This window comes from Haemorhous mexicanus, chromosome 14 (assembly GCF_027477595.1).
Source record: "Haemorhous mexicanus isolate bHaeMex1 chromosome 14, bHaeMex1.pri, whole genome shotgun sequence".
Lineage (NCBI taxonomy): Eukaryota > Metazoa > Chordata > Aves > Passeriformes > Fringillidae > Haemorhous > Haemorhous mexicanus.
This window is the reverse complement of record NC_082354.1, coordinates 20,148,711-20,164,618: the sequence shown is the minus strand read 5'-3', so window position 1 is coordinate 20,164,618 and position 15,908 is coordinate 20,148,711. Positions and strand designations below refer to the sequence as shown.

The 15,908-nt window shown below is 50.1% G+C and overlaps 1 protein-coding gene across 12 annotated transcripts in view; it reads right to left on the bottom strand.

Annotated features, from left to right (window-relative positions):
- Positions 1-341: 341 nt before the first annotated feature.
- Positions 342-15,908, bottom strand: part of MCF2 (MCF.2 cell line derived transforming sequence) — a 54,259-nt gene continuing 38,692 nt past the window's right edge. For 4 of the 12 annotated variants that reach the window (XM_059859083.1, XM_059859085.1, XM_059859089.1 and 1 more), the window contains 14 exons: positions 15,119-15,234; positions 14,945-15,014; positions 14,536-14,628; positions 14,123-14,215; positions 13,055-13,180; positions 12,096-12,317; positions 10,277-10,369; positions 9,933-10,011; positions 9,350-9,416; positions 8,811-8,917; positions 8,624-8,736; positions 8,256-8,368; positions 6,754-6,854; positions 342-6,512 (listed from right to left, as the gene is read on the bottom strand). In XM_059859083.1, coding sequence (XP_059715066.1) covers positions 6,460-6,512; positions 6,754-6,854; positions 8,256-8,368; positions 8,624-8,736; positions 8,811-8,917; positions 9,350-9,416; positions 9,933-10,011; positions 10,277-10,369; positions 12,096-12,317; positions 13,055-13,180; positions 14,123-14,215; positions 14,536-14,628; positions 14,945-15,014; positions 15,119-15,234 — 1,446 coding nt within the window. In that variant the 3' untranslated portion in view covers positions 342-6,459. The other 8 variants (XR_009488237.1, XR_009488238.1, XM_059859086.1 and 5 more) reach the window with 8 other exon arrangements.

Genomic DNA, 15,908 nt, shown 5'->3' with positions numbered 1-15,908 from the left:
TCTGACCCTGCTGGGATGGGTGCAGGGGACACTGGGGACACCCTGACCCTGCTGGGATGGGCGCAGGGGACACTGGGGACACCCTGAGCCAGGGCAGGCTGTCAGCAGCTGCTTGTTCAGACTTCAGCATGAGTGCTAAGGTGCCTCTGCCACTTTCATTGCCACTGCATCCAGTAAGAAACTGATTGGATCACCTGCCACTGCTCACCTTAAAATCAAAATGCACGTAAGAAGGTTTTAAGTTGTTCCAAGGAAATGAAATAAAACCAGCACTGTGAGCACTTTTTTTCTCTAGAATTATAGAAGATGTGTATTTGAACAGAATTGCATTCTCAGATGGATTTATTTACCAAGTTTTTAATCTTTAAATATAGATTTAACACATTTTTACAGGTACATATACAATATAGCTCATTTAAACTCGCAGTCAGAGAAAATTCTCTACTGTAATTTGTACATTACATGGAGAGCCTAGTTCAACAGCATACTCAGGGGAACATACCATGTGTGCAAAGTTTCAAATGTTAAAAACCTCGGACTGTACATTCAGATTTGCAGAACTTATCAACCTCATAAATTAATAAAAGCTTAGATTTAAAACTATGGAAGACAAAAAAGATTAAAATCATTCAATATGCAATGTGTGCTATGTTTCAGACAAATATTTACAGTTGTACCTCAAAATGTGTATTGTTACCACAAGAATTGTAACCACTATAAAGAGCCCCAACAGTAATTAAGACTTTCCCACCTGATTAGTGCATTGTGATTGATTTGAAAGCAGAGGCAAAGAGCCTTCAGCAGTTGAACAGCTCTGACTGTGACTCCAGGGAAGGACAGGGGATGTGCTGGGCACAGCTCAGACTCAGCTGGTCCTGGCCCTGAGGGGCACAGGGCTCAGCCAGTCCTGGAGGAACAGCCCCTGGGGGCTGGGGAGCCCCAGGCCACCCCAGCCAGCAGCTCAGCCACTGCTCCACACAAAACCAGCACAAAACAAACCCAGCACGTTCTAACTCAGCCTGGGACTGTGCCTAAGGACCCGCTCACAAATAAAGGTCAGATCATAAAGGTCCCCTCGAGTCCATGGAACAAACATTTCCTTTGGCTGGGGCAGAGCAAACTCAGCACTGCATGCACACCATTAGCCCTGCCCTCCACACACTCAGGTGCTCTTTGCACACATCTGCTTAAAAGTTCAAACCACCTGTACCTACCTATGTTCTACAAAAGCAAAACTAGACAAAGAAACACAAAATTAAATTACCAGTCTTCAACATTCTTTTTTCCCTTCTCAAAAATTCAATAGATACCTTATTGTTAAAGATGCTGAAAAAGTCCTATCACAAGAACATCCTTAGTGCAAACAGGGACATTTAGCTGGGATTTATGGCACGTGTTCCAAAGGTACATACATTAATGTAAACTTCAACACTTGCTAGATACAGGTTTCAGCCCTGGGACGCTTTGGGACCCTAAGTGATTGGTGACAACCCTGAGGTGTCAGTTTGACCTGACCCAGACCCCACTGAAATCAGGGAGGCTGACTGCAGCGGGCTGGAGTCAGACCCTAAGTGCAAAAAGAGGATCTTTAGTGTTATTGCTTCCTCACACTGGAGTCAGCCAGATGATGCTCTTACAGAACATTACATTCACATAGCTGAAGCAGATATTTAAGAATAATCCACCCATAAAATCAATTAAGCAGGACATACAGCTTCTTGGTTTGTTTTTTTTTTTTTTTTTTTTCTTTTTGGTTTACCAAAACTCAACTCTTGTTTGCAACTTCAACAGTTGTCAGCTAATTAGCAGGCAAAACCTACTTCAACCTGCAGAGGAAATGTCAAGCATCTAAACAAAGTGTCAGGAAACTGTAGGGTACTTCTCTGATGAAACATGATGTATGTCATGGAAAAACAGCAGGAAAAATTAATAAAATACCATAATTTCCACAGGCAAAAGAAACCAAAGAGCAGAGAATGGCTTCCTTTATGAGCATGAGAAGCTGCTTAGGACCCCGGTCCCACTCAGTGCAGATGAGGCTGTGGAGGTCTGTGAATGTGATGAACAGGACAGGACAGCTCCAACTACTGTGCTATTTCTCTGTAACACTGAGCTGAAAGCTTCCAAAGAGCATCGAAAATAGGATGCTGCTAGTTCACCCTCAATTCAGGGGGAACTAAACTTTCTCGTGTTACACAGGGCAGCATCTATAAAGTAATGGAGAATGATGTTAATATTAAAGCATCTTATTCCAAGAAATACATTGTTCCCTGTAATCATGAACATTTGTATAACAGAAAAACCCAAACAAATGCACTCCTACATTTCTCCCTAAAAGCTGAACTCCCACTGGCTTCAGTGAGAGCCTTGACTAGGGCAGGACCACAGGGCTGGACTCAATTCCATCAGCTATCACTTCATTATCACAGCAAGGCCAGCTGAGATCCTCTCTAGGCTCCTTGTTTTGTCAGGCTGGAGATGGTGCTCTGGCATTTCTAAATAGCTGCAGGGCACAGGAGACCCTGCTTTATGCTCCAAAGGCCAGAAAGAAACCAGCATTGCCTCTAAGGGGCCCTGGGCAGACACAAGGGCCTGTGGCTGCAGTCCCTGCAGGCTGTGAGGGGCAGGGAAGGAGCTGTGCTGCAGCTGCCAGCTGTGGGGGCACTGGAGCCAGAGCGTGGGCAAAGCTGGCACCTTTCAGCCAACATGCCACAGCAGCCTGCCAAAGCTGGAGCCAGACAGGAACAGCCTGCTCAGGCAGGCCCAGTGTGTCCAGAGGCACAGGACAATCCCAGTGACTGTCCAGGGGACACAGGACAATCCCAGTGACTGTCCAGGGGGCACAGGACAATCCCAGTGCCCTGTCCAACAGGGACACAGGACAATCCCAGTGACTGTCCAGGGGACACAGGACAATCCCAGTGCCCTGTTCAGTAAGGACACAGGACAATCCCAGTGACTGTCCAGGGGGCACAGGACAATCCCAGTGCCCTGTTCAGGGGGCACAGGACAATCCCAGTGCCCTGTTCAGTGAGGACACAGGACAATCCCAGTGCCCTGTCCAACAGGGACACAGGACAATCCCAGTGACTGTCCAGGGGACACAGGACAATCCCAGTGCCCTGTTCAGGGGACACAGGACAATCCCAGTGCCCTGTTCAGTAAGGGCACAGGACAATCCCAGTGCCCTGTTCAGTAAGGACACAGGACAATCCCAGTGCCCTGTTCAGTAAGGGTACAGGACAATCCCAGTGCCCTGTTTAGTAAGGACACAGGACAATCCCCATGCCCTGCCCAAGGGACACAGGACAATCCCAGTGCCCTGTTCAGTAAGGACACAGGACAATCCCAGTGCCCTGTCCAACAGGGACACAGGACAATCCCAGTGACTGTCCAGGGGACACAGGACAATCCCAGTGCCCTGTTCAGGGGACACAGGACAATCCCAGTGCCCTGTTCAGTAAGGACACAGGACAATCCCAGTGCCCTGTTCAGTAAGGGCACAGGACAATCCCAGTGCCCTGCTCAGTAAGGACACAGGACAATCCCCATGCCCTGCCCAAGGGACACAGGACAATCCCAGTGCCCTGTTCAGTAAGGACACAGGACAATCCCAGTGCCCTGTCCAACAGGGACACAGGACAATCCCAGTGACTGTCCAGGGGACACAGGACATGCAAGCTCAGTCCTTCAGGCACTGCCAGTGGGGGGAAACCTGTGCTCAGCTTTATGGCATGGAGAGCAGGCTCAGGGGATCCCCCTAAGGCTTGGAGGAGAGGATTTGGCAAGCAGGATGTTAAATAAACTAGGAGAGGGTCTGGCATGTAGAACTGTGCCCACCTTAAATCACCAGAATGGCCTGGGCAGGAAGGGAGCTCAAAGGGAACCTGGTTCCAGGCCCTGCAGTGCAGCTGAGAGGTCAGAGCCCTCCTCTGCACTGGCACAGACCTGCAGTGCTGCACACTGTGACCCTGGCACACTGCCCACCAAGGGACATGCAGAAATGCTTTGTCTCCTGCTCCAGTGCAGAAGAGGAGCTGGGATTGTAATGCTGGAGCCCCAGCCTTCCCTGAAATGAGGAGATAATCTTGCACCTCTGTATTAATTCATGGAAAAGCCAAGCCAGTTAACCAGGCAATGCCTGACCACCTGCAAGGCAGCTGAAAGCACCAACACATGGGTCAGCCTCAGCAGCAGTTACATTCTGAGTATTGCTCTTTCTGAGCACAGTTCTCTCCAAATATTTTTCATTTTGAGCTCTGCTTGTTACCACCTGCAATACAAAACTGTTCCTTCATCATGCACATTAAAAATCCACCGTGGGTTTGCACAGCAGAGAGAATAAACCTGCCTGGAAGAAAGCAGCAAGGATAATCTCAGAACTTACAGCTAGAGGCACACCAGAAGGAAAACTCATTTCCAAAATGATCTCTAAGCCAGCCACCTTCCTCCCAGAGAAGTCATGGCTCATCTCCAGGCCAAGATTTACAAGAGGACCGTGGATTTGCAAAGCTGGGATGGCTGGGAAGTGAAACATTGACCAAATACCCCTCTGCTCACTTAAAATGGACAGCCACGAGTTCCCTGTAACTTCATTATGATCTGTATTGGCTCAACACTGGAATAATTAGCAGGGGGAGAGGAACAGCTTGTGGGCATGCAGGTATCAGCCATCCTGAGGTGGGCCACAGGATAAACCCAAGGAGAAATGTGAAGGCAAGGGAACCATGTATTCTATTCAGCTAAAGGCTTTGCCCTGACAAAAATCCCAAACCCCAGATTTGTATGGATTCTGCTTTGAAATCCTGTCACTGGACATAGAGTTTTAATTAGGGGAACCTGGAGCTGAGCAGGAGGACAGGCACTGCCCCCACAGGTGCCAGAAGTGCCTCTCCCCCAGCCCTGAAGGACTCCAACACTCCCCAGGCTCCCGAGGTCCCACAGCCAAGTTTACACTGCTCACACACAAAGCAGCATCCCAGCACAGGCAGCTCACATCCCGGAGGGCTCTGAGGCTCCTCCTGCCCTGCCTGGCTCCACCAGCCTGGCTCCCTGATTCCCCTCTGCTAACTGGAGCAAGAGCTCCATCTCCTGAAGCAGCAGGAGAGAGCCCAGCCCAGCCACTCCGGTGTCACCTGCAGGGTGAAGGGACCAGCCCGGGGTAAAGGCAATTGCTGAGTGCAGAAGAATTGCATGAAAATCAATTTTCAGAGTGCAAGTTGTTTATGGCTGTAAGGACACAGTGCTAAAAAGCTCTAGGAAATAGCAAGAGGACATCCTGCATCATCCCCCAGTATTTCCTGGAGTGTGCAAGGTTAGAATCATGCCTTGGGACTGCAGGCACCATCAGAAACAGCAAAGAGAACAGTTACCTTCACAGGGAAAACAGCTCCAGTGCTCTCAGAGCCTGGACATGGCTCTGGAGTACCTGGGCAGTGGTGTGGGACTCACAGGAGGCATTTTCTGTGGTTTCACCCCGTGCAATTCCCCTCACTTTGTACTCAGCAACTTTATAAACCAGTCCAGAGCTGACAGCCTCTAGGTTTTTGGAGATATGACCACTGACAATGCAAACCAGGGTTCAAAGTTTCCCAGCACCTTTTTTTGAGATGCATTCTCAGCTGGAAAACTCTTCTGCAAAGGACCTGGTGAGATGGGGAGGCTCTACATGGAGAGAAGATCAAGGGAGCCATAACTGCAGGGTGCCAGAAACTCTGAACATTGGTTAGCAAACTACCCCTTACAGAAAATCAGCAAACCTTCACCCTGTGAGATTTGACTGCCCTGCAACAAAGGGGATAAAAAAACCTTCTGTATAGGAAGGATTTCACTGAAATACACCAAAAAACCATCAAGAGCTGACTGGAATTTTAAACCTTTCTGATGGCTTCCTTCACCTTCACCAAAAAACACAGATTCTGACAGAAAAAAGTATTTAAGAGAAATCTCCTTGCAAGATTTGCTTCATACAGTTAGAGCTAGTAATTTTAACTATTTTTTTTAATGAACTAGGTCTCTGTGGCTTCCTGAGCTGTTCCATCTCCAGCCCTGGTGTCCCATTTGCAGAGGACAGCGTGGTGATGAGGCAACACATGGAGCAGTGACACTGCAAGGGCAAGGGCAACAGGCTGCTCTTAAGGCATTTTCTTGTGTCATCTCTTATGCTTCCCTGTCTATTTCTATGTACAGTTACAGCTAGAAAATGAGAACTCTGGGTTTGGAGACCCCAAGCCTTTGGCTGAAACCTGTTTATTATAAACTTTATCTAAGGGTGGATTAACCAGCAGGCAGCAGTGAGGGCAGGAGTGAGGCAGCAGGGAGGAAGTATTGCCTTAGAGTGCTGGGGTCAGGCCACGATGTCTTTAGCAGCAGGAGGAGATTTGGTTTGGTACCTCCTGCTCCCACAGGAGGGGTGTGAGCTACAGCAGGGAGGAGGCAAACAGTCCTGGGAATCCCTGGTCAGACTCCGTCTCTTCTCCCCGGTCTTCTACCCAGTGCTCTCGCAATGAAATCTACGTTTTTAAACGCTTGGTTTTAATTTACTCGTGCCTAAAGTCTCAGAAACGTCTTAAACAAACAAACCAAAAAAGCTTAATTTACTACTTTAGCAGGCTTTTTGGAATAGCTGCTTGCTTTCCTATTTTTCCAGCAGAGGCATATGCAGCCAGATTTAGTACATCAGGTGTAATGCAAATGGCTTAAAAGACCTGGTTTGAGCTATGGAAAAGTTCTGCTAGGCGTGCTGTCAAATACCTGCAACTTTGGCATTCCGAAATCTGCAGTCCCCGACTACAATCTGCAGACTGTGCACAGGGATCCAGCCTTCTTTTCTTCTGTTGAGGTTTTTCACCAACCTTGGGATGACAGCAGCGTTAGGAACAGAAGCCAACCCACCCAGAGCAGTTTGGGGAGGCACACTCTACACAGCTGGGGCTGCAAGCAGCAATTTGCCCCAAGCAGGGAAGCATTTTAACAAGAGCTGGCCATGTGTTTAAAGCATTCTTCCCACCTCAGTTTAGGAACCTAATTAAAAAGTCTACACCTCTGTAGGCAATGGAGAACAGGACTCCCTCTCAAGTCATCCTGCCCGAGCCCTCCAGAGATGCCAGCTCAGGAAAACTGGCTACTGAAGGAGTCAAGGACAATGAATTTTCTCACTCCTCTGCCATTTAGACTGGTAGGATGATTTTAGTCAGGGTACTGTAAGTAAATTCAAGCCAAGATTTAGGCAGCTGGAAGTACTCATGCTCATAAGTGACAACCCTCTGTGTCACTCATGCAGTGAAATTTGTGAGAACAGAAAGCTTGGGGTGAGAAATCTGACTGGCACTGGCTGAAGCCCCCAGCACACCTGAGATGCTTTGCTTCTGCTTTTTCTAACAACAAACAGAATTCTTCAAAATGCAGTGGGACTAGATGATCCTTGCAGATCCCTTGCAATTGAAATATTCTATTTTATCCTGCTCTGATTTCCCTTGAAGTGCAGGGGCTGTAGCTGTCAGGCAGGAATCCTGCACGGGGCATTGACATCTGTGCATTTACAGGCTGGAGCCTGCACAAGACTGCCCCAGGTTCCTGCCACCATCACCCTTCCCACAGCCCAGACAGGACTTTGGCACACTGGGCTCTCCCCTGCTGAGACCCTGGGCTGGCTGAGAGCTGCTCAGAACCATCCTGGAAGGGAAGAGCCAGAGCCTCAGCCAAACTGCTGTAAGTCTCAGGGGGGCAGGCTGCCCCCAGACAAGGGTGGTCCAGCAGGCCCAGGGGGGTTCCCAGGGGATGCTCCCAGCCCCAGCAGAGAGGCAGCTCTGAGGTGTTCCCTTGTGAGCCTTTAGAGCTCTACACACAGCAGAAACAGTCTGCAGCCATCCCCCAGCACAGGGAACACTCCCACAGCTGTGTGAGGGAGGCAAACACCCTGCAGTTACTCACTGTGGCTGTCAATAATCCCAGAGAACAAAGCCTGGAGCTGAGCTGGGACAGACAGAGGGAAGCACCATTTGAACAGCATGGCAAGAGGGCTGTGAAGGTGTTGGGAAAACCCAGCTCAGGCAGAGACCCATGGCCAGGGAAGTCCTGACTTGTTTCCCCAGGCTATGCCAGTGGGGATGGCATCTAGCCTTGGCAGGAGCTGAATTCTCCAGCTTTCTGGAATGGTCTAAAGCTCAGCCAGGAGCTGAGTGCATCACCAGGCAAGTGAAGGGACTGCCCTGCAGGCTCTTAGAGACAAGGCAAAGTCATCCTGAAATACCTACCACTGTCCCTCACCATCTTCATGCAAGAGCTGAATTTCATCCCCATTTTTCACCAGCAGGTCCTCTGATCCTCTCCTCTTGCAGTCTGCAAGGGCTTTGTATTTTCCTGGAGACTGGTAGAGAGAAGAACTTGTATTATTTAGCTGCATTGTGTATCCTGCAGCTGTGCTGTCTGACTGCTGCAGGGAATGTGGCAGAGCCCTACCAGCTACCTGAATTAGAATTATTTCAGGAAACTCTGGCTGAGACATCTTCTCATTCCCCACACTGAGACATGGAGATTCTGAGCGACATGGCCCAGACACAAGCACTATCAGTGAGGAGAAGAGGGCAGGCAGGGCGAGCCCCCAGGATGTCACATCACCTACCAGCTGGGTGCCCTCCTCCTCCTCGGTGTCCGAGCAGTTGGACAGCTCCTGCTGGCCCGCCCACTCCTCCAGCCCCTCGCAGATCTCCAGGGACTGCGACATTCCTGGCCAGCCTGCAAGACACGAGAGGCTCAGCCCGGGCCCTGCAGCCCCAGAGAAGCCCCAGGGGGGTAAAAAGGGGCCCTACCTCTGTGGGGTTTGCTCTGGGGGGACAGCAGCCCGCTGTCCTGCAGCACCGGGCTGGTGCGCTCCGAGTCGTTCTCCTCCGAGCTGATGGAGGCTCTCTGCTGCTTCCTGAGGGGTGCAGAAGAACAGAATCAGTCTTAGCTTTACTTCCCCTGCGAACACCCACCCCTCGAGGTTTTGTCAAACAGGGGCAGAAATAATCCTGGTACCTCTCAGGGTATTTTCTGTGAAGATGAAGGGCTTAGTGAGCAGTTCCCAATCGTTTTGGGAGGGGAAGGGAGCTGCTGCAGTATCTCTGCCCTGAATCAGAGCCCTGTCTCTGCTCTGCTCCGTCTGCAGAGTGGCTGCAGCTCAGGCAGAGCTGCCAGGCTCAAGGGTGTCCCTGCAGACCCTGTCCCCAGGCCACGGGCACCCAAGGGGGAGCAGCAGCACACCCCTACTGTCCCCTCCCCAGGACAGGGCCAGGGCCAGCAGCAGGCTTTGGGTGCCCCGATGGGAGGGCACCCAGCCCAGCCCAGCCCAGCCCAGGCTGGCACTCACCTGTCCCCCAGCTGGGAGGAGAGTGGGAGCTGCTCCGAGCACGAGCCAGGCTGCTGCTTCTCCCCTGCTGCGAGGGCAAACACAGCCTCAAATCCAGCTCTCTACTGCAACTCTCACACCTGAAGCATTACTTTAAAAACGAGACCTTTTGTACAACCCCGGTGGCTTCTGTTCAGAGGAAAACAGACCTATGGGCTCTTGCAAAGCACAGAGTTAATTATGATTAAGGTGGCATGTTAGCACAAACCCAACACTGAGCATGCTCCTGAGGACCAGGAGATGCTTCAAATTGGGCAGCTGGTTTGTATCTTGTTGAATTAAACCTAGGATAACAAATGTGAAATAATGCCCGAGGTAATGACAACCAAAAACATGTACTTCTGTGATTCACATCAGCACCCAGTCCTCACTGCTCCAAGTTCTGTTATTTCCCTGCAATGTAAGGCCTCACTCCAGCATTTTGCTACCAGGCTTCTAAAAATTGATTCTCCAGAGAGAATAAGTGGACTTGAAGATCAGCAATGTGCCAATAGGAAAGCTTCTGCTGCAGAATGAAAGCCACAGAGAAATGGAGCAAATGTACCTTTTATAAGCTCTTGCTGCTTGAACAAAATTTTTCTTATTTCATTCAACCATGCCATCTTCAGATCTACTGTTTGGGCCTGGAAGAAGAGAAAATTGTCTGAATTTTGAATTAAGACTCATCCATTATAATGTAGGAATAAAAATCTTACTTTTCTATGCTGTAATTATCTGAAATCCCCCTTTTTCCCCAAAGCTACTACTAAATTTTAAACAGTCTTGATCTTTTAAAATTGATGATTCCCATTAGATCCAGGCAAGGCACAGTGGCAATTGTAGAGCTATCACTACAAGCAGGGAGATCAATGAGACACATTTTCTTCCCACAGATTCTGAAGGACAAACCTGCACCACATACACCTCCTCTCTCCCACTGTACCAGATCTCAAATTTCCGATGGTCTCCTTTCACATTCTCAGTTATCCCAACTGCATTCATCTGCAAATCCAAACAAACAGAAAATTAAGAACAGCCCAAAGCTCCCTCTTCCCCAGGAATGCAGACTTTGGCAGCAAGTGAAACCTGTCTGCACTGAGTTTAACATGTTGCATCAATTTCAATTTACGTAGCAACTGGAAGTCATTATCTGTCTCGCTCCTCCTGACTTTCTATCAGCTGCATTTTGGATGAGCTTTCCACAACAAATCAATGGACCTTTGGGAACTTTTCATTTGGGAGCCAGTGGAACCAACTGAAGCATCATCTCAGCTGCCTCTTTCTGCACAGAATTTCTCAGATTTGGCATATGAAGATTTGTAAATACGTTATGATTCATGTCATTTATCCACACAGGTTATTTCTTTCCAAAAGCAGGGTTAATTTTTGGGATGCCCCAAGCCTGGCTTGCAGCTGAATGCTGCTTTGCTCATCTTCTGACAGCCTGGATGAAAACACCAAAGGCCCAAATCCTTCAGGACCTGCACAGTGTGACCCACCTGAACCAAGCTCAAACCATGGTTAGAGACAAGAAACTCTTCACCAGGAGAGCTCTGCCCTCCCTGCTGAGCAGGCCATGAGGCTGAAAACTGCTGCAATACCTGACATCACATGAACCATCCTCTCCCTCAAAGCAGGGTTTGCTGGCAATTATTCACTGATTAAGGGATGGCCAAAAATAGCTCCAGTATCCCACTTGCCTGTTTTGGAACAGATGTAATAATAAAAGTATCATCTATCATAAATTATTCACACAGACTGGATTAGCCAAATCCACTATAAACACAAACAAACCCTTAGAAATAACATCTGTTCAGCACTGCTGTTCCTCCCTGACAGCGTGTGCGTGCCCAGGTCTGAAAGCCCTGGATGATTTACAGCACAGGTGCCAGGGACAAATGTTCTGCTCCAACTGTTTCTGTGGTGGTGCCCCTTTCCAGTGACAGGAGCAGGAACCAAGCTGCTCCTGACAGCACAGAAACATTGAGGCTGGAAAAGACCCTGAGACCATCGAGTCCAACCACTCACCCAGCACTGCCAAGGCCACACTGACCCTGTCCCCAGGTGCCACATCCACAGGGCCTTAAATCCCTCCAGGGATGGGGACCCCCCTGCCCTGGGCAGCTGTGCCAGGCTGCCCACTGCTCATAGCCAAGCTGAACCCCCTGGCACAGCTTGAGGCCATTTCCCCTTTGAAAGATGGAGAAGGCTCCTTTTTACCTTTATAAAAACTTAAAACTGGCAGCCTAGAGAGCCTCATCCAGTCACTGCTGCTCCCAGTTCTGTGCACCTTGTTTGCCTTGGCAATTTATAGAGGCTCCTACAAAACTGCCCAGGCATCAAGACATTAGAAATTTTAGGTGATCTACTCTGATGATGCCCAGAACAAGTGCCAGGAAGAGACAGATTTAAGGTCTGTTCATTCAGGTTAGTGGATTTTAAAATTCCATTTCCTCCCCCTGGCCAGGCTTTACTGTCAGCTGTTGGATCAGTGCACATCCCTGTGGGGCACCACAGCCCTCAGCAGCAGAAAACAAACCCCATGTCAGAGATAAAACCCCCCTGGCTCTGCAGAATTACTGCTCTGCAATACACATGGCTGTGGAAAAAACCCTAAGGTTCAAAACAAAAATAAACCCCCCACTTTCAGATAAAACCCCCTCACTTTCAGGTAAAACTCCCTCACTTTCAGGTAAAACCCCCTCCCTTTCAGGTAAAACTCCCTTACTTTCAGGAAGTGCTTAAAGCTGTAAGATGAGGTTTTGTCATATCCATCTCCGTGCTCCTCTCTCTTCTTGCAGAAGACCAAGGCTTTCTCATACAGGAACAGGTGCCTCTGCATGGGCTTGAACCTGGCCAGATCCTTCATCTTTGTGGGCCCTTTTCGGTGTCCTGCCCAAACACTGAAAGATCCCTGCATCAATACCTTCCCCAGCTCGCTCAGGTCACCCTGGGGACAGCACGGCAAACAAAAAACAACAGAAAGGGGTGAATTAAACTGTGAGAGGAGTCTCCAAATAATGACAGGACACAGGGCCAGCTCTGCTCCAAGGCACGTCCCTCTAAGGACAGCTCTTCCTGGAAGGAGCAGGGATCTTTTGGGATGGTGCCAGGGGGAGCACAGCTCTCATGCAGGGCTGAAGCCAGCCTAGAAGGTCAGGAACTGGAAGAACTAAAAGGAACAGAAAACCATCCAGCGCCTAGGGAAGAGCATGTCAAGGGCTCTGGTACTTTAGTGGGACAGGGAAGTGAGATGTGAGCCTGAGCTGAGGTACCAGAGATGGAATTCTCCAGGAGGCCAGGCCTGGGATCAGCAGCTCCCCTGAAACCCTAGGAAATACAACCACTCCAAGGGAAAGGTTCAAACTGACCCTCGGAGTCGTTTGTTAAATCTGAATGGGAAATGCCACAGAAACAGCCCAGGAGAGTTATCAGGCCAGCCATGAGAACACAGAGCACGCTGGAAAAATACTCTAGAAAACCACAAGGTGGCAAAGTGTGGGCACTGAGCAGCCCAGGATATCCCAACCCCGGAAATCAGGGGAAGATTGTCACCCGTGAGGGCTCCCTGACCCCAAACCCCTGCCCAGGCTCTGTCCTGGGCCAGCTCTCACATTCTGCACACCCCCCGTGCCCAGTGCATCCCCCAGCCCCGGGCCAGGGCCCGCCCTGCCCAGAGCTGCTCACATCATATCCTGTGATTGAAATCTGATGCATGGAGTCATTGACTGACTTCAGCAAATCCAACATTGCAACCAGAGCTTCTTGAAGTTCCTGAACTCCATCACAGCTCGTGCTGTACTTTAGCAGCTCCTGAAAATAGAAATGGGAGAGCACATGTTTGCACTTGAACAAAGCAGATTTTTCCACCTTGCCCAAAGTGTCCAATGCCCAGAAGTGACCCACACTGAGTTTCTTTTTCCATGTCCCTTGGAAAAAGGCTCCCTCTAAAGCACAGTCAGTATGAGGTGTGCACCAGGCCAGTGAGGGATAGCCTACTTTTAATGTTTCCTTAAGGATGGAGTCAGCACAGAGCAGCACCACGTTCTGATCCCTTTGTGCTGTGCTTTCCTGCTTGGTAAGATATGGCAAATGAGGCTGGGGTTGTTCATTAGTGCCAACATGCCCTCAAAGGAGCTTGCAGCAGATGGCTGTCTTCAGACTGGCAGGCACGAGGAACAGAATTTATACAACCCAGAACTTTCAGTAAATGGAGGACAGAATTTTACCACTGAGATGAAACTGGTTTCATTTCAGATCTCCTGGGCCCACCTACAGCTGCATGTATTCTCATTCAAGAGGCTGGAAGGAGGCTCAGAAGCTACGACCCAAGTGTAACTCCTGCCTTACAAAGTGGGAATAACTGCACTGTCCTGCCTCAGATGGGGGACACAGAACAAATGCATTAAAGATTACAGGTGCTATCAACACCCGAGGAGAAGAGATGCAACAATTTATTTCATCCATTAGAGTCTCACGATCATCTCTTGCTCGGTTTTCTTACAAGTGCTTCTGCAGTTCTGCATCTCTGAACAGATTCAGAGTCTTTCTGTCCTTAAGAACGGCCTCTTACAAGCACCTGTTCCTGTTCCAGGTGTGTGAACATTCATCTGCACTGAAAGGCACTTCAGGACAGGCCAAGATAAGCAATATGTCATCCAAAGCCTGGTGCTGATTTACAGGTCACCTTTAATTGAAAACCAGAACAAATCCAATCTCTCTGCTGATGGCCTTTGGGAGCAGGATGTGGAATACCTTCAGCAGTAGCTGGTACTTGGTCAGGCGCTGCACGGGTTTGAGCAGGTAGGAATCCAGCCCCAGCTTGTGCTCCAATTTCCTCTGGCACTCCTGGAACACAAAAGTCAGACCAAGTCAGTTTTGCACCACCTGTGAGCAGATATTCCAACAGCACAGCTGTGGGGTTTGACGACTTCAAAGGTTTCATGTCCAAGGGTTGAATGGTACTAAAGAAATATTATAATAACATGCAAATTAACAGTGGATGGATCTGCCGTGTACTCCTGGGGTATGAGAAATGCCAGCATCTCCTTTTGTGAGCATTTTGTGTGCACTCTGCACACAGCACCAAACCAACTGCAGCACTGTGGGCTGCTGAGGAGGCTGTTGGGACAAGGGAGGGCCCCAGGTGGGTGGGAGCAGCAGCTCACCTGGAAGAAGGAGCTCTCAGAGCACTGCCTCCACAGGGACTCGGAGCGGGGCTTGTTCTGGCAGTACTTCTCATACATCTGGAAATCCTCCCTCTGCAAGGCAAGCACGGGGCAGGTCACCCTCAGGGAGCCACTCCTGCCAGGCCAGCACCCAGACCGTGTGTGCTTTCACCTCTGCTGCCAGCTTTAATGCCTGCAAGTGGCAGTCTGGGTGAAAAAAGCACAGCTGGGGTCACAGCTGGGGCTCTGCCATCTCTGCTGGCCACACACAGCCACTGCTGGCCCGGCTGCTGGTCCCGAGGGCCAGGAGCCTCTCACCCCACCAACACAGCTGAGGTGCTGCAGTGTGGCAAACCAGGAGCAAGCCTGGCCTTGGAGTCTGCTCTGGAGGTGACAAGGATTCACCTACCCTGTCTAGGAAACAACATCCCACTCTCTCGGGTGCTCCCAGGCAGCTTTCCAGACTGTGCAGGAAAATCCTGCAAGAGATGGGAGAAGGGACAAGAACCAGCAGTGAGCAGGGTGAGCTTTGGGCATTGCAGCACTGCAGGATCAGCCTGGGGAGGGAAGAGCAGCACCATACTTGTTGTGGAAGTCATAGATCTCAGGCATGTTTCCAAAGAGAACATCCTTCCTGTTCCTCAGCACGGGGGGCAGCAGGATCAGCATGGCAGGGTTATCCATCTCAGCTCTGTAGCCCTGCCAATGACAAAGGGCTCACTCTCAGCTGCCATCTCCCCAAGGGCAGCTGAAAAGGGGACATGAACACACTTCCAATATGATCTCTCTAAGTGCAATATCCCTTTTATTCCCTGTTTTTTGGTCTCTAAATCCCTGGCTTCAGTCCCTGGGCACAGGGGGCTGTGGTCCAGAAGGGAATGGTGTGGGACAGCTCCCGTGGGGCTGCAGCACTGCAGAGATGCTCCCAATTCTCCAAAGGCAAATCAGCCTGGCTGCAGGAGAGGAGCCCCAGGAATACATGTGTGGGGAGAAGAGGGAGCACAGGAGGGGCAGAGTGTGTGTGCAGCTCCACACAGCCTCACCAGAGCCAGCAGGAGAGCTGCAAACCAGAGACAGTTTGAGATCAGATCCAACATCCACGGGCTTTGTGCTCCTGCACAGGATGTGCTGAGCTCTGGGGCTGCTCTCAGAGCTCCAGAACTCTGGGCTCTGTGGCTCCACCTGCCCCTGACAGCATGGGCTCCCAAACTGGGGAGGAGCTGGAAGGGCCAACCCTGCAATAGAAACTGCTGGGTGGAACCAGGAGAGAGTGTGAAGCTCCCCAGAGTCCCAGCCCATCACTGCACCTGCAAATTTCCTACTGCAGGGCAGGGAGCAGGCACAGCCAGGGCTCAGCACCAGAGTGCAAAGAG